Source organism: Heloderma suspectum, chromosome 1 (assembly GCF_057233095.1).
Source record: "Heloderma suspectum isolate Gila_16-S chromosome 1, 16-S_ref, whole genome shotgun sequence".
NCBI classification, from domain to species: Eukaryota; Metazoa; Chordata; class Lepidosauria; order Squamata; family Helodermatidae; genus Heloderma; species Heloderma suspectum.
Window position 1 is genome coordinate 12,384,313 of NC_139458.1, and position 23,120 is coordinate 12,407,432.

The window sequence follows — 23,120 nt, forward strand, 5'->3', positions numbered from 1 at the left end:
GCCAAACCCTCAATAAATTATACCCCCCACTCAAATCAAAGGATCATGTCAGACCTTCCACAGTCTTCCTGCAAAGAAGAAACCATACCGGATGCATACACCGAAACCTTGCAGACACAGAGGGGCTTATAGGGAACCTGACGAGTAAAGTAAGATGTGTTAATTCCACCCGCTTTAGGAATAATTCCCTTTCAATCCCACGAGCTGATCTCTGGTGGTATTGTGGTGGCCTAGAGTTGTATGAGGTATTGCCCTCCAGTTGGTCCGGAGCTTGTGGGTTAGTTCAGTTGGCAGTCCCCTTTTCAATTGCATACCATCCAGCAGAGAAGACTGGCCAACCCCAGCAGAAACAATCAGTAACCCCTTTTGATGATCAAATATATATTGACTCCATAGGAGTACCAAGGGGAGTGCCAGACGAGTTCAAAGGAAGAAATCAAATTTCTGCAAGATTTGAATCTACCCTGTTTGGGTGGGTGACCATTAACAAAAATGTAGATTGGATCAATTACGTTTATTATAATCAACAGAGGTTTATAAACTATACTCGAGATGCTGTAAAAGGATTGGCTGAGCAGCTAGATGCCACCAGCCAAATGGCTTGGGAAAATCGGCGTGTTCTTGATATGATGTTAGCAGAAAAAGGAGGGGTTTGTGTCATGCTAGGTGGACGGTGTTGCACCTTCATCCCTAACAACACTGCCCCAGATGGCACGGTAACAAGGGCTTTGCAGGGCCTCACCGCCTTGTCTGAAGAATTAGCCGAGAATTCAGGGATTAACAACCCCGTGACTGACTGGTTGGAGAGATGGTTTGGAAAATGGAAACACCTAGCAGCCTCAATCCTTATTTCGCTTGTAGTGATGATAGGAGTTTTAGTGTTATTTGGTTGTTGCATTATCCCCTGCGCTAGAGGCTTATCCCAGCGGTTAATTGAAACCGCTCTGTCAAAACAGATGCTCTTGCTTTATTGTGCTGATAAAGAAACTCCGTTTTAAATGCTTTAAGACGTGAATAAAGACTTAAAGGAGGGAATTGTTAGGAAAAAAAAGGAGACTCCATAACCGTTGGCATCTCAAGTTACGTAAGAGCCCGAGTGGCGGGAAAATATAGGCGGAGCAAAAAGGGAATCATACTGACGCGCTCATGACTAACGGCTTGGTAAGCTGATAGTGACTGTTTATTGGATATTGACTTAGTGAGCCGATGTACTAACTGTTTCATTGGTTACTGGTAAGAACAATAGAAGCGATATGATATAAAGGGCTTTTGCACACGTGTCTCGGGGTCCAGACTGCTCTGCACCCGTTTTGCAAAACGTTCAATAAAATAGTGTTGGATCCACTGCTGCCTGCCTGGCATTCTTTTCTTCTAAACCGAAAGCAAGGACTTTTTATCTAACAATCACCTGCTGTCTACCCCTTATAGCAATGGTGCAGAACCCTCTTTCAGTCTGAGGCCTGTATTCCATTTTGAAGACGCTCTCAGGGGCCACATTTCAGTGGCGGGTGGCAAAAGGGGCAAGGCCATAAAGCAAAACAAAAAGAGCCACATATTTTAGCTTAAATCTCTTACTGCCTGCAACTGTGCCGTGGAAGAGGCATTTCAGCCTTTTAGAAGGGGGGGGGGACTGCACAAGAAACCTCCCAATGATCAGTGGCTGGGGGAAAGGGGAGTGGGGAAGGGGGGTGGACTTATGGAGAACCCTGGAGGGCTGGATTTGGTCTCCAGGCCTGATGTTCTACAAGCCTGCCTTTTAGCGATGGCCACAAACTTGTATGGCTGTGAAAGAGAATAAGACAAATTCATGGCGCGCTAGGCAATCGACAGCTATTCATCATGAGGGCTATATAGCCCTTTCAGTGTCATTCATATTCCTTTTGGCTGTGAAAGGGAGTAAGACAAGTCCACAGAGGGCTGGGTTGTTCATGCCTGGGACGTCTGGGAAGGGAGGGAGCTCAAGCATGTGGTTGGTGCAACAGCAGAGCCCACCACGACTAGGGAGGGACCGTGCTCTCTGCTCCTCCTTCCAACCCCGGGGTGCAGAACCTCAGGCCCAGGGGCCAAATCTGCCCTCTGGGGTTGCCCAGATGGCCCCAGCCCTTCCCTTGACCACCAATTGTTTGATGGTTTCCCAGCTCTTGTGCAGGTTTTCTCCATTCTAAACACTTGAAATGCTTCTCCGAAGGTGGAGTCACTGGCGCCAAGGTGAAATGCACTGGCCTTTGGGGACTGCCTCCTTCCCCTTTGGCTCTGCCCATCCCTGGAATGCAGGCCCCGAGAGCATCTCTGAAACGAAATTCAGCCCTCGAGCTGCAAGAGGCTCTGTGCCCCTGTCTGAGCCCTCCCTTCTGTTCTGGGGAGGAGTCCGTGGGCCCTAAAGCACTCCTGGCACGGCACCAGCAACAGAAAGGGCTTCTCTTTGGCGGCGGCAGCTCTCTCTGCCGGTCAACCGGCCAGTGGGACTCCCAGTGATTTTCACGCCGTCTGCAAGGGAAAGAAACTTGGAGAACTGCTGAAGTCAACAATACTGGGCTCGATGTTCTCTCCCCCCTACCAGAAATGTTTTAGTGCAGGTGACCTATTTGACTGGATGCAATTATAACTGTCCTTTTCCACTAGAGCTGCAGCCATGCAGCATAATTCTATGCATGTTTACTCAGGCATACGTCCCTGTAGGTTAGGAACATCGGAAGCTGCCTTATACTGAGCCCGGTCCATCTAGCTCAGTATCGTTGACACTGACCTGGAGATGCCGGAATTTGAACCTGGGACCTTCTGCGTGCAAAGCAGGGGCTCCACCACTGAGCTACAGCCCCTCCTGTTCAATGGGGCTCACTCCCAGGTAAGTGTGCAAAGAGACACAGCCTTGATTGATTGATTGATTGAATGCTAAATGCTTAGGTTTGTTTCATTGTCAGTATTATTTTATATGAAACTGTAAAAGCCTTTAAGCAAGACCTTTAAGAAGCACTCTTCTCCTCTCCTGGAAAAAACACCACCCTATAAATTAAAATATGTTCTTGCCAAAATCTTTGCCTAGGACAGGGCTTAAATCTTGGTGTGCTTAGTGAGTTTTAAAGTTTCGATCTGTTTAATCTCTTGCAGTAAAAGAACAACACTCCATTTATTTCTTCTCTCACAAAATAAATAATGTCACACTTGCAAAAAGGACAGATACATATAGTCTCTATTGCTTTGCATTTGACAGGATTTCCTGCGGAAGGGCTGGGTGGGCTAGTTCTCTTGACCCTACTGCGGGGAAAGGGAGAAAGACCTCTCCACCGGCCAGATCCCAAGAGCGAGGGCACTGGCACAACTGATCCTAGGGCTGGTCTCAGGGGAGCCAGCACACTGAGGATGCTCAGGGCAGATTTGGCCTGAGCCACAGCCCCAGGGCTAGGGTGCAGTCCAGAGGGCCCCCCCCCCATTATTCTGAAATGTGTCACTGAATGGAGTGAATCAGCATTTGGGGCTTCTGCCTGCTTTTCCTCCCGGGCCTGGTTCTCCCAAACCAGGCGTGCTGTACGGCAGCCTTGGGAGTCCAGCTGGGCAGGAGGAGGGACGTCTGACAGGACTATCAGATGGGGGGAAGCAGTTGGGAGAAGCCGCTGCCACCCCGTTCCCTTGCTCGGCAGTACATTGTGCAGGGGCGGCCTCCAGGCTGCTGCAAGGGCAGTGCGAGTGGCCCCTTCCAGCCTCGTGACCCTTGTGGCTGCGGGAAAAAGCAGGGGGGCGCACACAGGCCTGTGGCTCAGCATGCCGGAAAGGGCCCAAACATGGCCGTGGAGAAATGGTTGGCACCCCCTGTCCTGCTTTCTGCTCTTTGCCCAGTAAGCGCCAACATTGGGGAACGTTGCCGGGCTCCCCCCCCCCTGCTTTTTAGAATCAAACCACAATTTGAGACGGGGCAGTGGCGCTCCCACCCTCATCCGACTTGGAAACAAGGCCTCCAGCAGTCATGAGGCACTAACTTTCAGGTCAGCATACTGCGAACTCGGGTGGCAGGCAACAGTGCCAGGTCCAGGCTTCGGGGAGCCCTTGGCCGAGACACCCTGCGTGGGCCGCCTCCTTCAGGGCATCTGCCTTCTCACCGCCACTGTCCTCAGCTGCCCCTGCTCTTCACCGTTGCTCCCACTCGCTTGCTTTACAGGCAGAGCCAGGGAGGAGGCAGGCCGTGGCATCTCCCCCCCCCCCCGTTGTCGGGCCCGAGTGACAGGCAGGCAGAGAAGCCACTTGCAGTGGGGAAGAGCAGGAGCCAGTCCAGGGGGCTCTGGCTGCTGGGCCTCTGCTAAAGTGTGGCTCCTCAGCAAGGGCCCACCGGCCCTGCCAGGCAACCAACGGAGAACCTCCTGCACGTATCTCAACTGGTGCACTGCGCGTCCTTCCAAGGGATCCGACGAAACAGCGCCACAAGCGCTGCACGCCAGACAAGCAGCACCCAAGGGCCCCCTTCCTCATGTCAGTGGAAAAGAGAGGTCCATGCGCACGATGCGGAGGTGTGTGCGGAACTGGCCTCTCCAAAGCCTGACCCTATTTCCGGACGCTGTTGCTCACTGAATTATGCCCCCACTCCCTAGCCACGCCTCCAGCCACTTCGAACAGGGTGGGAAGGCCAGTCTGCCTGCTGGCCATCCTGTTGACCGAGAGTCAGTGGAGGCTGGTGGCTCCCACGTCAGTGGGGCGGTGAATCTGCTCCAGGTTTCAGCCAGAATGCCAGAGGAGCTGGAGTTCTGACCGAAACCCGGATCAGATTCGCCGCTCCACCGACATTACAGCCACCGGCCTCCCCTGCCGAGGGCTGCCTCATTCGTGTCACACGACCGCAAGAGCTGTGTTGGATCAGACCTAGGGTCTCTCCAGGCCAGCGTTCTGTTCAGCAGCCAGCCAGCTGCCTGCGAGGAGCCCACAAGGAGGACACAAGCGCAACGGATATCCAGAGCCACGCTGCCTCCGATGCTGGAAGCGAGATGCAGCCATCACAACTGGCAGCTCTTGATCGCCTTATCTTCCACGAACGCAATGGAGCGGCCTTCCCCAACCTGGCGCTGTCCAGATGTGTTGGGCCACACAGCTGGCGGGGAGATCCTGGGATTGTAGTCCAACACATCTGGAGGGTGTGAAGCTGGGGAAAGGGGCAAAGGGAGATACGTATCCGTGAGCTATTTGTCACGGAGTGAGGGTTGTCTTTTTGCACTATAATAGATGGGGCAGCAACCCCCCCCCCCAAGCATTGGTGTCAGAGGGAATGTCAGGCTCTGAGAAGATGCATAGGGGTATATCTACACATAGCAACACTCCTCCTTCCCACAAAACACTTCCGTAAAAAATAGTAAGCTTGTCACAGCGTGCTGTGAACCTTTTGTACTTTGAGTAGGCATCAGGGAGCTTTCTCAAGTCTATGTGTTTTGGGGGGGTGGGCACTTACATCTCATAATGCACAGTCATGCAGAACCAACTCTAGGCTTAATAGAAAGGGCTTTCTATGTGCACCGCTTCTGCTAGAAGGGGAGGGTGATGTTCACGTGCGCCTCCCATGAAAGCAATGCAGCACAGACAATGAACGTCCACACTGCGGCAAGGCTCGTGATGCAGCACCTGGTAAGTTTCTGGACATCCGCTTACTGGGCAGACAGCCTTTGCGGGCTCAGCGCCACTGTGAAGGAGCCCACAGTGCTCTCCGACAATCTGCTTATAGTGCAACAAACCTGACACGTCCAGGATTGCAGTTAATGTCTCCTGCTGAGGTCAATGGAAATACACTTTAATTTTTGGCTGGCTGGTGCCCATGTTTCTTTCAAAACGTATACGATGCTTCCCAAAGGCGCAAAGCCACAATGTTTCAAACAACTGCTGAAAATAGCATAACTAAATTGTTTACATGGCATTTTCCCTTCATTTAAGCTGCAATAGTCCATCATGGTAGAAATGGGATTTCCCCATCAACAGCCCAGCTTAGTAAACAGCAACTATTAAGCTAGGTGGAATGTCATGAGCACCGATTGTTCAGTGCCCGTGACGTCGCTACCTATGAGCAATTCTTACATAACCGGCTGCCATTCCACAAATTCTCAGCAGCAGAGATTCCTGCATTCACCACCCTTCCCAAGGCTCCCACCTCCCTTTTTTTTTTATGGAGGGATGAGATACCCCCTAGTTTCTCTAGAGCAGTCAATGCACCCTTCAGCTCAGTGCTGGGCTCGTTACATCAGATACCTAGTTTTGTGCAGACGTTTTAACCTGTGTCCCAAAGATATTGGGTTGGCTCCAGAGATAGCCATGCTTGCAGTAGACCCTCTGAAATCAGTGGGGCAAGATAGTCATTACTACGTTATGTCCCACTGACTTCCGTGAGTCTGCTCTAAGCATAACTAAGTTTGGATCCAACCCATTGAAAGCAGCAGACCCCAAGTCACTCATCCTACCAGAGCTGTAGCTATTTCACAGCTCTAACAAATGAATCCAGAGATGTAAAAGTCCTGGAGAGGAGGTTCAAAAGACCCAGGAGCCATATGGGCCCCGCTTGCTTCACAGTGTCCATTTTTCTAATACAGAGTTGTTCTCCCCCCGCTCACTAGCGTCTGCTCTGGGATTTCCTCTGTGGATGAGGCGTCTGAACACTTTTCGCTGCCCTGGGTCGGGACAGCTCGCTGGCTGTCTGCCCCATGTCGCCATTTCCTTTCAAAGACTAGTATCGATGGCGACCGACTTGGGCGGCGGCACGGCAGCTTCAGCGGCCGTGTCGGGCTGTGCGTCGCGGCAGGAGAGCACAGCTGGGGTCTTGCAGGCCCACATGGCCACCTCTCTGCTGGCGGGGCTGGCGGAGGCCGGGGCGCTCCCGGCACGGCCCCGCGCCTGCTGCAGCACGCCGCCCGGCTCTCGGCCTCCGGGCGGTGGCCCGGCGCCCCAGACGGGCGGGCGGCCACGCGACTCCTCGTCCGGCAGCCCCCTTCCCGGCTGCGCCCCAGCGGCACGGCGATGTGGGGGCGCGGGCGGCGTAGACGCGCGGGTTGACGGCGCCCTTGGCCCAGGCCATCCAGCTGGCCGCGGCGGCGGCGGGGGCGAAGCGCCCGGTGGCGGCGGCCAGGCCCAGCACGCAGTGGGCCCAGCAGCCGACGGCGGAGGCGCTCATGAGCGGGGCGGCGGCGGCGGCGCGCGCCGCGCTGTGGGGCGCCGCGGGTCCCGCGGGCGGCCGGCGGGCGCAGCTGCTCTCCGAGCGCCGCTGGGCGCGGCAGGTGCTCCGTGGCAGAAGCACATGAGGGCGAAGGGCAGCAGGACGCGCGGGGCGATCAGGAGGCGCCGCAGGGCGGCAGGCGCGTGCAGCGGCGGGCGGGCGGGCGCCGCCTCGCCGCCCGGGCCAGCAGGTGCCAGGGCCCCGCGAAGCCCAGCGCGGCCAGCCGGGCGGCGGCCAGGGGCCGGGCGGCGCGGCGGCGGCCCGCGCGGCTGGCGGGCGATGGCGCAGCGGCGGCCGAAGGCGAGCCGGGCCGCGGCGGCGATGCCCAGGCCGGCGTGCGGCGCGGCGCGGGCCCCGCACAGGCGGAGCAAGGCGGGCGGCAGGCGGAGCGCGGCGCCCAGACGCGCCGCCAGCGACAGCGCGAAGGCGGCGGCGGCCGCGCGCAGCGGCCGGGGCCGCGCCACCGCCAGCGCCACGGCGCCGTTGCCCAGCGCCGGCAGCGCGAAGGGCCGCAGCGGCGCCGCCGCCGCCGCCGGGCCTCGCCGCCGCCCGCGCTCCCGGGGCCCCGCGCCGCCGAGGCGTTGCTCGGCAGGGCGGCCGCCTCCGTGGCCGGCGAGGCGCCCTCCCGCGGGCTCCAGCGAGGCACCCGGCCTGGCGCCGCTGCTCAGCCCTCGCCCGCGCCTTGGCGTTCCCGTGCGGCGCCCGCCTCCGCCTCCTCGCCCCTTTCCGCGCCGGAGACCTTCGGGGGCTCCGGAGAGCCGCCGACGTCTCTGCCGCCCGTTGCCCCGGGAAAGCATGTCCTCCCTGCCCGGCGATTGCGCGCGGCGAGCCCGGGCCGGAGGGGACGAAGCCGCCGCCGCCGCGCGGCAGCCCGAGCGCGTGTTCCTGAGGCCGAGCGGCGATCTCGCGGGGTCGGGGGGCTCCTCTGGCAGGTGCACGGCAGGCGGAGCTTCAGCAGGCACAAGTTTCGCTGTAGCAGCTTTTACATTTCTGCGCGCCAAAGGAAGGCTCGCGAGGCTGTGATCCGAAACAAAAGCGTGCCGACCCCCTTGGCGGACAGGTAAACAGATCCGAGGGGCGAGCGGAGGAAATGTCATCGCTGCCCAGCGGTGAGCTGAACCGGCTCCTGAACCATCCGAGTTGCAGAGTCACAGTTGCAAGGGATCCCAAATGAAGCCTCCTCCGGGGGCCAATGCAGAAAACATTTCAAGCATCCTTGGTAGGAGACCCCTCGCCCAGCCCTGTTGTGCCTTTAATTTCTGACACGCCGACATTAGGGGAGTGAGGCATTTGCTATCGCATTATCTCCATGTTAGGAAAAACTTCAGGTACCGAATTTCTGAAGTTCTCTTTGGGCAGAAGGATGTAGAAGGACGTGCTGGGGTAGACTGGCTTGGGGGGGGGGGGGGCGCCACAGGGCAGTGATGTCACTTCATGTATCATGTTACATGGGACATTACTTGCACCTGTCTCTTGCCTGCCTTTAAGAGTGAAGTGGACCATCCAGAGGTGTCGGAGACTGCCTCCCCAGCTACCATCTAATGAAGAGAGACAGGGAGTTGCTGTCATTATGCTCAGCCTTCCTCTGCCCCTTGCTCCACTTCACTGGCTGTCATTTGCAGGGATGCAAGAACACCGTGCTTGGTAACATCACGTGATGTCATGCCTCTTCTTGACATATGTAAGTGCAGAGATATGGAGACGCGTCAGCTGCATTTCCCCCATAATGCGTAGCGTGAGCCTTAGTAGATCACGAAAGAGGCTACTTTTGTTTCCTACAGCATCAGTGTTCAGATCACAAATTCACCCTGAAACTTCACCTTTATTGTGGTATTTACTAAGGTTTCTGTCTTGCATGTTTTATTCTCATGTTTCATAAGGGTTGATGATCCCTGTCCAGCATTTTCCACAGTCAAAGCTTTTCTAACATCGCTCTCCATTACAAGTTCCCTGATAAATAGTAAGACCTGGTGGTAGACTGAAAGCATTGCCACATTCTGGACAGTGGTATGATTTCCCCCCGCCCCCGAGTGGGTTCTCTCGTGCTTATTAAGATGCAATCGCAGGACCAAGCCTTCCCCACAAGTTTTGTTATGTTTAAATACTTTGTGTGAACTCTATGAGGCTGTAGTAGGCCAGAAGCCTAGCTTTGTTACTGTGTATGGAGCCTTAAATAGTTGTGGTTGCCTTCTTTGCAGTGGCTTGTGAGAAGAGGTTTCTGATGTTTGAATGTCTAGGGAGAGAAGTTACCTTTGTTTTGATCAATCAGGTGGGTCAACAGGGGTGATTGGCAGTTGGAAGTTCCATAAGGTACATGACTGGCCAGGAGATATTTAAAAGGTCAGGGAGAAGTCTGTTAAGAGACTATCAGGGACAGTGGGAGAGTGCTCAGAGCTGGGAAAAGAGAATGCCAGTTGAATGAGGAAACTCTTCTGAAGGGAGACTTGCTACCTGGCTGTGGAGAGCAGGAGACCTGGCTGTGGGGATGCGGTGATACTTCAGGCAGGCAGCAAAGCCCAGCGCCAGGGAGATCCAGTCAGAGGTCTGACCAGAAGGAGCTTCAGCAAATGATCCCTGATACAGTATCATCATCCCCAAAGCCAGAGAACACAGGAGGGGCTGAAGGCAGGGACAACTCCTGCAAAGCATCTGTGCAAAGCACAGCAAAGTCCCTGGCTGTGAGGGATTCGTGGGGATGTAGTTTAGGGGAACTGGATCTGGGGGGGAGCTACTGAGAGCTTATTAGCAGGGAAGACTCTCTTATTACATATGGCAACCAAGGACATTCGATTTAATTATGTTTAAGCATTCCCATCCTATAATTCGAATAACATTCTATCCACTTGAGTATATAAGTCCCTTAATAAATCTAAGTTTTGTTCATCTTGTCTTTAGAGTTGGTGTCAGTCCCAATAACCTTAGTTAACAGGTTACTGAGCCAGCTGGGGCATGCTGGGCGTTATAGGACTTCTTTATGTATAAACATGCATAAGATTGCGCCTTAAGGATTTTTTATACTTGAGATGTCCTTGTGGCAAGAAGTTCCATAAACCCAAGTCTGAAAATATTTGAAAAGGGAATAGGGGCGGAAAACCTATGTGGTTTCATCACACTTGGTGGCCATAGCAGTGGGATACCCAAGCGAAGGGTAGGCCTTCTATAGATATCTCACTAATCCTTATAACAACCCTGTAAGACATGCCAGTATTATTATCTTCACAATACAGATGGGAGGAGGCTGTAAGGTAGCAGCCTACCCAAGGCCATCAAGTGAGTTTCTGACAGATGAAATTTGAACTAGAGTATTCATGGTTCACAGCTCAATCCTTTTAATCACTATGCTCTCATTACGCAGAAACAAGGACCAGCAGAATTCTATATGAAACTGAATTTGAGTATTAGTTACCAGTAAGAAACGGGGTAAAGGCCAAATCTAAACACAGCAAAACATGAACCATTTTCATCATGGTTCTTAGAAAGATGGAAGCAGAATAGCAGCTCAGTTACTTGAGAAAGAAACCGTATTTCAGCGGGTCCTCCTCTTCAAAAGTGAAGGTTGATGTTCCAGTATAAAAGGCTTCTCCCGAGACTTCTACTATAACAGCATTGTGGTCACCACATTTAGTTTCCTGGGTCAAAAGAAAACAATTGAGATTAACCTGGAAAAAGACATTAACTTTTTCTGAGTTAATTAGCAGAGACACGCCATCCAGATTGAAAACTAAGGTGAGAAGAAAAGAACTGGTTGCCACTGGATAAAACCCAATATGCAATCAGGCTTAGTGTGGTTGTTTCCCCTCGTGGTCCTCCAGCTGGCTCTGGCACATATCCCACAGGACTTTGAAGCAGATGGCCCAGCTTGTCTGGCCATCCCATCCCCTCCCTTCTTCAACTGCGACCACGTTTTCATTCCATGGTCTTTTTCCCATGCCCCCTTAGCAAGGTGACCCCCAGGGTTCTAAGTGTTGAGTTGACCCTTGGAGGTGCCCCACTTCCATTCCACACTTGCCCAAGTCTCTAGCAAGTCCTTTTAAGGGAGATCTACACTCCTCCCTTTTCGTGGCTCCCGTTCACAGCAACCGTGGCAGTAACTGGTCCGAATGGGAGCCGTGAAAAGGGGATAGACCGTAGATTGCTCTTTAAAGGACTTGGTGGAGACTTAGGCTAGTGTGGAATGGGAGCAGGGCACCCCCGAGTGTCAGCTCAACCATCAGAACCCTGGGAATCACCTTGCTAAGGGGGCAATCTGGTCCCCTTTTCCCCACCTGTCAATTGTCAACGGCTGTCAAAGTTGGGTCCTGTCTTGTCAGTTACCTTGTATATTTCACATGGCAGTTCCTTCCTTTGACAGCTGAATCATTCAAGGCAATAGACAACGCAAGGCTATATATATGTTTGACAGCCACAAGTGTACCCTTGGACAACTGCGAAAAGCTGAGAAAAAAATACTAATAAAAATTATGTAGACATTTTCTGCTCATCTGGGGGGCTGAAAAAATAATTTTACCAAAGGGCTTGGTGAACAAGTGACAGCCCCTCCAAAGTGCCATTTGGGTACTGCTGGTGGGGTCGTCGCTGGCAAGGGAGGCTTGAGGTGGCACAGGGGAGATTGTGAAGAGCAATCACAGCCGTGATCAGGCAGAGCGGTAGGGGTTTTTGCTGCTCTTGCCAAGCAGCCCTGTACCTGATCCCTGCAAACCATGATGGGTTGGATCTGCTGGGCTCAGATGATATGCCAACCCGTTGTGGGTTGAACAACCTCTAGAACAAGCCATGGGTTGTCAGGTGACTTGTTGCCCCCAAATAAGCCAACCTGCGGGAAGTGGTCACAGTTCACATGACGTGACAGTCCACCGTGTGAACCCTGTCTATGTTGTGTGGGTTCCCCACAACCCTCTGGAGAGGCTTTTGGGGGGAGCTGTGGGGGGGGGATCCACTGGACAAGCTGCCTTCCATTCATGCAATACTGGATTTCATCCACTGTCCTAAATATAGCCAGCATATAAGCAAAAGGGAGACTATATGTTCTGAGCAGAGGGAGCCACCTTTAATCCTTTATTCAAGATTAACATAATGGCTCCATCACGTGAATAAAATGCTGGGGAAGCATTTGTGAGGATGACATCACTGGCAGCGGTTAAACAAATCTATAACTCATCAGAGGGCCTTCTCAGCAGCTGCACTCATGGCATTCTCCCCCCAACCCTTGCAGGCTTTAGTTGATTCCTACATGTGAGCGGGTCTTGTGGCGAAGGCACATCAAAACCTCCTTGGTTCACTGACTCCATCAGAGACACAGAAGCTAGAAATAGACTCTCCTAGTTACAACACTGGCTGTCTTCCAACAGAACATAAAACCATTTTTGTTAGGAGAATTCTCTCCACCTTCACCTACAGCAGGGACTTACGCCAGGCAGGTAAATAATCTCGCCCCCTCTTTGTCTCTGCCAAATGTACCAGAAGCAACAGTGCCCACAGCTGCTAAATCTTTCTCTGCTGTTTCCTCCCTGTACCTTTCCTGGAGAAAACGCCAGCTCCTCCAGTCTTGAGCGGGAAAGTCTGTTGCAGCATTTTGGGAGCTCGCTCTTAAAGGGGCACTGGAGGAAGGGTGGTAGGCCTTTTCTCTCCCCAATAGATTAAGCACTTCTGAGGACTGGAGGCTGTCGTTTCCCAGGTACAAAGCTGTTCCTCGCCCCTGGCTTGTGTCTCTCTCCTGCTGTCTGGGTCTCTGTTCGTCTCCCCGTCTCTTCTCCACCTCCCCTCTATCTCCTCTTCCCACTTTTTACCCAGCATCAGACTGCTTTTCCTCCTATCAGCCTCTTCACCCCTCCCTCTTCCAGGTGAATCCATTCAGTTATCAGCACAAGCCTGGAGCACGTGCTGGCTGGCGCAACTATGCACTTGCGCCGCCACCGCTCGCCATTGCCCTGGCATAGCCTGCCTCCTTGAGACCGGCATCTGGGAGGGTGCAGGACGCCCTGGCAACACCGTGATGGGTCTGAAGGATGCTGGGTAAGACAGCGATCCCCGCCGATCCTGCACACTACATTAAACACCTTTTGATGCCAACTGAAAGCTTTTCTCTTTCAGCAGGCCTTTTGACAATTGGTTGATCTGGTGCTTCTGTTTTGAAATTATATCTTTTTGTTTGATTGTTGTGACCTGCGCCGAGATCACATGTAATGAGGAGCAGGATAAAAATTTTATAAAATAAAAGTAAATAAACAAATTAGATCATGTTTTTTCTTAGCTTGCTAGGAGCATTTGATCAATAGTAACAGTGATTCTGTTCACTTGCGGACAATCCTTGTGGATGAAATCCTTGTGGATGAAGGATTTGAGTCCCCAGCTTAGTAATATCCAAAAAAAAAGCAAAGCTGACAGTCCATGATTTGCATCAACATTAGGCAAATGTTTTCTAAATGCCCTAAACTGTCTTCTAAACTGTATTTATTGTAAAGGTTTATAAGCAAGCTTTTAGGGTAAAGCCTCCCCCACATACATGTGGAACTTGCCTTTACTGCTTTTCCGGTGAACACGGAACTAGTTGAACTGCTTCTGAAGGTCCTGGTCTGGTTCAGTTGAATTAGCCCCTTATGGTATTGCAAGGCAATGCGCGCTGTCACACCTGACCCAGTAGGACTTCGGTCAACCTAGTTCGGAAGAATACAATCTGTGTTTTTAGCTGCATCGTTCAGTTATGCAACAAACGTCGATTAATTTTTTACTGGGATTCTATGTCTGCCCACTTCCACCACTAGGCTTTGTCAAATATACATGCTGGGAAGCTGAATATGAAGGAAGAGGGTACGCTTCCAGTTATGGTTTGCTGTGTTGTGTGAAACTAGCAAACTACTGTTTGCACAAAACATAGTCCGGTTCCAATTAAGTGGCGAACAAACCAGAAATCGAAGCTTCTCCTCCCCGACATTCAGGGGAAAAGGTGGGAGGAGTATGTGTGGTTTGAGGCTGGTCATAACACCACATCATGGATTGCCATGAGAAAGTCATATCATCACCCGCCTCACCTCAAGATAGTGGGGGAACCTGCAGAAGGCCTCTAATGTGGATTTTAATATCTAAGCAAGCAGATTATGCTACATCCCCCCTTCTCTACAAAGGGAAGAGGTCTTTGTGCCCAGCTCCATAATTATCCCACCAATAAACTTCCAGATTAAAACACCTTTTGGTAATTAAAGAAACTATAGCTGCTATCGTAAGAGAAACCCATCAGCTATCAGTAGCGGGGGCCAAGCTCAGCTCTCCCATTTGCCATCACAGCTGCTGCAGAAAACCTTCAAAACCAACCGCTAAGAGAGGCAGGATAGCCAACACGCCAATTTTCTATCAAGAATAATGTTTCATGTGGTTCTAATTTTTGCTGCATTTCTGTATTAATATGCTGCTGCATTATGCAACGGTGACTGTGTCAGCCAACTTGAGCATGCCAACAGGAAAGTGGAAAACAAAACTAATAAAACAAAACACAGATTGCAATCACGTGGCCTCTGTGCCAAGTATCTATGTGCCTGGTGAACCGCGCTATTCAATACTAAAGAGGGGAGGGACATGTATATGCCCAGAAATGTAAATTACTCTCTTGATTAAGGGCATGCCTACTCTTCTTTTTTTAAAGGAAGTTGGCCCTGCAACAGAAGTGTGAATTTCTTGCACTACTTTCTCTTTCCTGATCAAACACCAGAACTTTTCCCCATCAAGCATCATCTCAGTTAACTTGTCAGGAGTGGAAACTTCTTTTTTTCTACTGTAGCCCTGGCTTCATTTGCTTGAGACTTTGTTGATCAGATCTTGGAGCTGCAGCTAGACCAAGACATTTTTTTTATTCTCCTAAGAGCTAGAAGAACTAGATTAATTAAAAGAGCTAAGAATCCAGGCCTCATGACTTCTACATAAATATCTTCTCTACTTTTCCCCTCTGGATATCACTGCTACAATTACCATCGGGGAACCCTGTGATAAAGGGTCAGGGTGGAACTTCCTTCGCATTTGATTTTTTACCTGTGCATCTGCAAACACACATATGTTGCTTGTTGGTTCATCACTAAATTCATCTTTTCCATCCGTCAGTATAGTCCCATAAATGAAAGCCACGTCTTCAATGACAGGATGGTGAACTTTGAACTAGAGAACATTTTAACCACTTATTAAAACAGAATCAGAGAAGTGCATCAAAATAGTTAGCTGTATTATATCCACCTCCTCTTTATACCTACACAGTTACCGCCACTCTCGAGTGTAAACTTGGGGCCCTATTTTCTCTACAAGGGGTACCAACTGATCTACTCGGTGTGTTCTCTCTGTAAACTCTTCACACAACTGCATTTGGCGGGTATCTCCCAACACACATAGACAGACAGATAGATAAATTCCTTTTTCTGGCACTATTCTGAAAGTAACGTAGTTGAGGTTTTTTCAGATTTCCAAGCAAAAAACCTGGGATGGTAACAATTCAAACACAGACAAAAGTCAGTGTTATGGGCCTCGCTGAGGCAAAGATGACGCTGATCAGGACTGAGATCAAGACCTTTCCCACACAAGACGCTTCTTGGATTCACAGTGTACCATACATTAGGCAATGGATAAAGAGATACATATAGGCACACCTCTTTATTTCATCTTTGTCCGTATGTCTAATATACAGATTAGGCTACAAAGAGTAAGCCAAACAAAGAATATGAGTCAACACAAAGGATGATGAGAGAAAATGAAAACAGTGAGAAAAAACCATTCTGAGGAGAAATTCTCTTGGGCAGCCTTCCCCAACCAGGTGCCCTCCAGTTGTGTTGGACTACAATTCCCAGCACTCCTGAACATTGCCACACTGGCTGAGGTTGATGGGAGCTGAAGTCCAAAACATCGGAGGGTACCAGTTGGGGGAGGCTGATCTAGGAAGCGTTTCCTACAATGCTGTTCTGGCAATGGTTGAAAGACAGTCTATCTGGAAGGCAGTGGACAGCTCCGCGATGCATGCCCAGGGCTCAGGGGCTCCCCACTCACAGAGGGTGGGGGAGCGGTAGAATATCTGCAAGATCACTTCTAAGGTTTCTAAGTTTAAAATCATCTTACCGCAGAGAAATTCTAAAAAGAACTAATCACAGGTGATATTATTAAAAGGACACCCAGCTCAGGGCAGGATGCTGGAGAGCTGGCAATCTCTTCGTAAGATTGGAACTATGCTGCATAGGTCCTTATATGATGCCCGGAAGCCAATTGGAAGCCAATACAGGTGGCAGAAGACTGGTGGAGTTTGTTCCCAGCAACCATCCAATCAGAAGGCAGCAGCAGCACAGGAATTATATTTGAGGATATTACAGTTCAGCTTCTGCTGGAGAATTTTTTGGAATTTCTCCTCTTCCTTTCTAGCATGTAATACCGCAGTTCTTACTCCCAACTGCCCAAGAGCAACTTACTACATGAGTAGCAATGTGCTTCATATTCATTCAGGCTTCAGAAGACTACATAAACCTGTTTCTAGCCCAAAGCTGTTCAAACATCTTTTTCTAGTAAAATAATGTATGCCTTGTATTAGCGGCTTTATAAAAGGATTAGCTGTCCACAAAAAACAGTATTTCTTAACAACGGATACATGGTGATCTGCATCAACTTTATTTGATGTGTCTGTGAAAGAAACCTCATCTGCAGTATCATATAATCAAATTGGGTTTTAAAAAGCAACTTGGGGAGCAATCCAATGTGGATACCCAGCAGCCCCCAAACTCAGGGGCTGCCAAGTATCCAGTGCAGGTGGGAGGACGGTGGAGGCAATCTTCTCCTCCATGCTCTAGTTGCCCTGCATTTCTGCTAGATCGGCAATTTTGCCAGTCTAGCAGCAGCACCTTGGAAGGGAAGGGAAGGGAAGGGAAGGGAAGGGAAGGGAAGGGAAGGGAAGGGAAGGGAAGGGAAGGGAAGGGAAGGGAAGGAGGCTATAGGATAGGTCAAACACAGCTGCCCTGGTCTCCTCCCCTCCCCTGGAAATGCCCCCTTTTCCCTGTCTCCGTGCTCAGTTTTCCAAACATGGAGAGGTGGCCAGCACAGTTGTCTCTGTGCTGGCTATGAGGGGGAGGGGAGCACGGTTTCCTGGCTCTGACCTTGGAGCCAGGAAAGTGAACTATCCTATGCCCACACACCCCCAGACACTGTCTAGGGGGCATAGGATTGCTCCTTTGGTCATCTATGGTGCATCACAATTGTCTACAAGTGATCTGACAGGGTGACTTAACAAAACCTGGTCTTTTGTGTTAAGTTACAGAGGGCTAATGTGGACAATGTATGGGCAAACAGATTAGTAATGTAAAGACTTGTAACTTGTGGACTTTTTTCAAAGCTATGTATTTGGCTAGATAGTACACTATGGAGAAGTCTGATGGTACCTGAGCTTTTACTGCTTCAGTCACTGCAGTTGCTGCATCCACCAGATCTCTAATCTTTGAAGAAGAAACATCAAGCCCCAATTGGTCAGCACTGAGAAACGCATAGAAAGTGCCACCGTATCCAACATCAACAACCACTTTTCCATAACCAGGAACATCAATGGTTACATCTGATAATCAAGCAAAAGGGGGGGGGGGGAGAGAGAAGAGACACAAAATTACTGCATGTGTTGCCATTGCTTGTTACCTCATCTGCTCTGGTATCCTCTTACCCCAACCGCACTGCCTAGCTACCCTGCATAGTGATAGCAAAGATCAGTCTGGGAACAAAGAACTGAGGTTTTTCCTCTCACATAAAAACCTTCACGTGGGCGTCTTTTTCATGCAGCTCAATAGTGGCTGGCATGATCAACTGAGGACTGGGGGGGGGGGCGCTGACTGAAGCATATGAGGAAACACAGTAACTTGGTGGCTATTAGTAGAAACAAAAAAAAGGCATGTAAAAAAACATTGCAATGAGTCCTCCCTTGTACTCCCGCTCAGGCTAACATACCCTCCTTTTCTTTTCTAGCTGACACCCAATGGGTGAGGAAGCGTTTGGGGCCTGGCGAACCTCCCCACGGGATGGATGACATCAGGGCATGGGTCGCTGTCTGAATCACTGGCTGGAACTCCTCCAGCTAGCACTTCGGCCTGCTAGTGAATGCCTGGACAGAGCAAAGCTTACCAAGGAGCTTGCTCTTTCTTCACATTCCCCGTATGGGAGGAGTGAAACTAAAGTTCATGCTCAGTTCTCTCTGGGTCTTTCTTCCCACTCCCAGTTTTATTTTGTAAACATTTTTTCTGTATTTCTGCAAGCTTGAGCATGGTGGCGCTTCCCTCTTGTTTCTCACACCTCCCGTTTTGGCTCCAATCCTTTCAGCATCCACCATTGGAGGGAGTGATACCACTGGCAGAATACATTTCTGAATTGCATTTTTAAAGTTACAAGATACACAGGTTTTTGCACACTGTAAATTAAAACTTCAGAAAGTAACAGAAATCACAGTCAACGAATGATTTTGGTAAAATACATGAGAGCAAGTGCAAAGGATATGATTAACATGGGAATTTACATGCATCTAAAAACGAAACGCACGGTTCACTAGGCCAATCATGAGAGGCAGTGCAGGACAGAGGTTTTTCTTCCAAGATGCAAAGTTTTAGCCTGGAGAATAGCAGAAAAGGGGATTAAGCATATTAGTCAAACAATATCAATCCTAAAGCATGCAAGGTTTAAGCAATAAAAAGCACGTTCACATTCCTCTACAGCTGAGATAACATCTCTTTTTATGTGCACAGCTGCACTAGAAATATATGTCAGTTTTATACTAGTTGAACTATCATGGCTTCCTCCAAAGAATCTTGGGAATTTTAGCTTAGTGAGAATGCCAAAAATTCAAATATATATGAATTTATTTATTACATTTCTATACTACCCAACAGCCAACATTTTCTGGACAGTAACCCAGAACTGTAGCGCCCCTAAAGACTTATAACTCCCATGACTCCTTGGGGAAAAGGGAACTAGTATTAACTAGTTGAAGTCTGTGGTGTAGAGAAGTCCTTTAACTGCTGTAAAAGTACATGGTCCAGCGAAGGGTCCATGACCCCATACATGCCTCCTATACCTGGGGAATGCTGCCCCCAAATTACAGCACAAAAGCTGCATTTTCCCTTGAAAACAAGGTGTGTGGAGAGTGGGTAAGTTGTTTGAATGCAAAACTGTGCTCCTACAGGGCTCCTGGGAGCATGCTTTTCCATTAAAACAAAGCATGCTTCCCACACACCTTGTTTTAAAGGGAAACTCCAGCTTATATCTCACCACCAAAATTCAGCAGCAACTATTTCAGTAGGGGTGCAGCCCCCAGAGGGTTCCAAAAAGGGGTAGAAATTGGCCCCCAGACTGCCTGAAGTTGCCTACCCCTGCTCTACATGTTGGGGCAGCCTTCCCCAACCCAGTGCCCTCCAGGTATTGGCCTACAACTCCCATCATGCCTGGGATAATGGGAGTTGTAGTCCAACACATCTGGAAGGCACCCGGTTAGGGACACTGGGTGCCGCTGATGCAAGTTGTAGTGCAACACATCCGGAGAGCACCCAGTTTGAAATTTGTTTTGTTGGCATTATTTTAAACATATCTGTTTTGCTGACATTCCTTTTAATACTGCTTTAATATTGTATCTAAATGTGATTTTTAATATTGTACATGAACGGCTTTGAGTTTTTTAACATTAAGTGGGATGTAGATGTTATTAACAATAACAATAATAATTTTGTGTATAAGAGCCGGTTAACAGGAAAAGCAGCAGCAAACTGTTAACTTGTCACCAATCATTACAAGCACAATCCTATGCATGTTTAGACAGAAAAAAAAGTCCTACAACTCCCAGCATTCTGGCTGGGGAATGCAAGGAGCTGTAGGACCCTTTTTTTCCCTGCAGCCCCCACCCCTCTGTGGGTTCCTGGGAGCTGAAAGACTTGTTCCCTGTTTAGTGCACACCTTAAATGGCTTCTTCCCTTTCCAGAGCAGGCGAATAGGGGAGCATCTGTTCAGAAGGCCAGTGGAGACTGGTAGCTCCAATTTCGGCGGGGCTGAGAGTCCATTTTGAGTTTTAGTCAGGGCCAGCCAGAAGTCCAAAGGAGCTATCCAAAGTGCTGGACCTATTTGGGGGGTTAGGGTTCAGCACCCCAGATAGCTCCTTTGGAGTTCTACCTGGCTTTGACTGAAAAGGTCGAAGGTATGCCAGTATTTCCACAACTTCAACATAATGTAATAAACTGTAAATATTGAGCACAAAATATATTTAAACTATGGATACAATCCCCAACTATTTAAAAAACACAAACATCAAAATCTGTACAACTCAATGTAACATATAACAAGTTCTCATAGAGCCCAGCACAGGCTTGACAGGAGTGAAAAAAATCAGTATATAGTCCACAAGATGGAAATGATGGATTAGTAGTTCATATCACTCCTTGCCGTTACATTGTATTGCCCCGATTTTGATTTTTGTGTTGTGCTTTTTAAATAATTGGGGATTGTACCCAATTAATTTGTTTAATTTAAAATACATCTTGGCTGCCTTTCAGGGCAGGAGCCCTCCCAAGGCAGCTTACAGCGATAAAATACAGAAACACAATTAGAATGTTAAAAGCGCTGGAAAACATAAAACCAGCGAAAGCCAACAACGAAAGCGACAGTGACGTTAAAAGCAGCAACGGCGCTGTCAACGGTTTGGATACATTTCGTGCTCGGTATTGACAGTCTGGAAAAGACCCTGATGCTGGGAAAGACTGAGGGCAAAAGGAGAAGGGGACGGCAGAGGATGAGATGGCTGGATAGCATCACCGATGCAATGAATACGGACTTGAGCACGCTCCGGGAGAGAGCGCAGGACAGGAAGGCCTGGCGTGCTGTGGTCCATGGGGTCACGGAGAGTCGGACACGACTGAACAACAAGGGGAGACATGATAGAGGTCTGAAAATTATGCATAGTGTGGAGAATGTGGATAGGGAGACATTTTTCTCCCTCTCTCAAAGTACTAGAACCTGGGGTCATACTATGAAGCTGATTGATGGGAGATTCAGGAGAGATAAAAGGATAATCAAAGCTATGGTTTTCCCAGTAGTAATGTATGGCTGTGAGAGCTGGAAGGCTGAGCGCCGAAGAATTTATGCTTTCGAACTGTGGTGCTGGAGAAGACTCTTACAAGTCCCATGGACTGCAAGGAGGTCCAATCAGTCCATCCAAAAGGAAATCAACCCTGAGTGCTCATTGGAAGGACAGATACTGAAGCTGAAGCTCAAATATTTTGGCCACCTAATGCGAAAACTCCCTGGAAAAGACCCTGATGCTGGGAAAGACTGAAGGCAAAAGGAGAAGGGGACGGCAGAGAATGAGATGGCTGGATAGCATCACCGATGCAATGAATGTGAACTTGAGCACGCTCCGGGAGAGAGCGCAGGACAGGAAGGCCTGGCGTGCTGTGGTCCACGGGGCACGAAGAGTCGGGCACGACTGAACAACAGTTGACAGTTTGGGGCATCGGGCTGGCGTTGCGGAGATACTGGCGCGCCTGCGACCTTCGGGCGGTGCTGGATCGAGTGCCAAGCGCGCGGCGGCTCCCTCGCCTCGCCTGGGCTCCGCCGGAAGCGCAGACAGCCGCCGGCCGCGTGGTTCCGAGCCGGGCAGGGCGGCGGAGGAGGGCGGCGCGCCGGCAGCCTCCGGCCCGCGGCGGGAAGGCCGAGCGCGCGGCGGCCCGCGACCTACCGGTGGCGGCGGCGAAGGCGGGCACGCTGCGGAAGCGGACGCGGCTGCCGCTGCGCTGCCCGTCCCAGGCGGCGACGGCGGCGACGGGCCCGCAGGGGCAGTGGATGGTGACGGCGGCCTCGCCGGGCGCGGGCGGCGGCGCGCACAGGCCGTAGTCGAGGGCGAAGCGCGCCAGGCAGAGCACGGCGTGGCCGCACATGGCGCTGGCGCCCGCGTGGTGCACGAAGAGCGCGGCCGCGGCGGCGCCGGGCAGCTCGCTGGGCCCCAGCAGCGCGCCGTACATGCCGCGGTGCCCGCGCGGCTCGTGCATCAGCAGGCGGCGCGCGGCGTCCAGCGGCGGCGCGCCCAGCAGGCGGCGGCGCCGGGCCAGCAGGGGCAGCTCGGGCGGCGGCTCCAGCGCGCCCAGCGCGCCCGGCGGCACCACCCGCAGCGGCTCCCCGCCCGCGTGCATCTCCACCGTGCGCACGGCCCAGCCGCCCGGCGCCCGCGGCGGCAGCCGCCCGGCGCCCGGCCCCGGCCCCGGCCCCGGCCCCGGCCCGCCCGGCGGCCCCGACATGCCGCGGCCCTCTGGCGGCCGAGGCGGCGCCCGCGCCGGAGCCCCACCGGGCGGCTGGCAGCGATTGGGCGCGTCGCGGGCCTTCTGCGAGCGGGATTGGTCAGGAACGTCCACCCTCCCTTCCCATGGGTCAGCAGAAAGCGCGCGGGCGGGGGGCGGGCTCTACCGTAAACGTAGACTGAGAGAGAGAGGTGGGCTAGCACACACACGCCGCCTTAGTTTTTCCTGGCGCTTCCGGGTCAAATTTATTCATTTATTGCATTTATACCCCGCCTCTTTTCCTCCTGCGAGGAACCCGAGGCGGCGTACATTATCCTCCTCCTCCTCTCCGCTGTATCCTCACAACAACAGCCCTGTGAGGTAGGTCCGTGACTGGCCCAGAGTCACCCCGCGAGCTTCCATGGCCGAGAGGGGACTAGAACCCGCGTCACCCGGCTCCCAGCCCAGCACCCCAGCCACTGCACCACGCCGGCTCTCCGAGCCGCTCGAGCTGCGTTTGCCCTCTTCCTTCTGGTGCTGCTATTTCACGGAGGCTGGCTGGCTCCGGGTTCGGCGGGGCTGCGGCTCCACTCCGGGGTTCAGCCAGGACCAGCCGGAACTCTAAAGGAACTATCCAAGGAGCGGAACCGCATCCCCCAAATAGGGTCAGCGCCTTGGGTAGCTGCTTTAGAGTTCCGGGTGGT

General features: G+C 51.5%; 2 protein-coding genes across 4 annotated transcripts; both read right to left on the reverse strand.

Moving 5' to 3' along the window:
• Window positions 1-6,624: 6,624 nt before the first annotated feature.
• Window positions 6,625-8,348, reverse strand: GPR135 (G protein-coupled receptor 135). Its single transcript, XM_084836060.1, is given in 6 exon segments — window positions 6,625-6,869; window positions 6,872-6,988; window positions 6,991-7,242; window positions 7,245-7,295; window positions 7,298-7,437; window positions 7,439-8,348. Coding segments are annotated over 6 exon segments (1,581 nt in total). The 5' UTR covers window positions 8,272-8,348; the 3' UTR covers window positions 6,625-6,681.
• Window positions 8,349-10,479: 2,131 nt separating this feature from the next.
• On the reverse strand, window positions 10,480-22,526 carry L3HYPDH (trans-L-3-hydroxyproline dehydratase). Of its 3 annotated transcripts, XR_014788030.1 has the most exons (6): window positions 21,882-22,526; window positions 17,566-17,735; window positions 15,194-15,316; window positions 13,690-13,827; window positions 11,489-11,608; window positions 10,480-10,803 (listed from the first exon to the last, which is right to left on the reverse strand). XR_014788030.1 is itself a non-coding variant. In XM_084836118.1 (5 exons), exons 1-5 carry the CDS (start codon window positions 22,435-22,437, stop codon window positions 10,678-10,680), a joined length of 1,113 nt encoding a protein of 370 aa, XP_084692244.1. In that variant the 5' UTR covers window positions 22,438-22,526; the 3' UTR covers window positions 10,480-10,677. The 3 variants fall into 3 exon arrangements, 2 of the variants coding, with proteins under 2 accessions (XP_084692244.1, XP_084692258.1); XM_084836118.1 differs by lacking the exon at window positions 11,489-11,608; XM_084836132.1 differs by lacking the exon at window positions 11,489-11,608 and having other exon boundaries at window positions 13,677-13,827.
• Window positions 22,527-23,120: the final 594 nt, after the last annotated feature.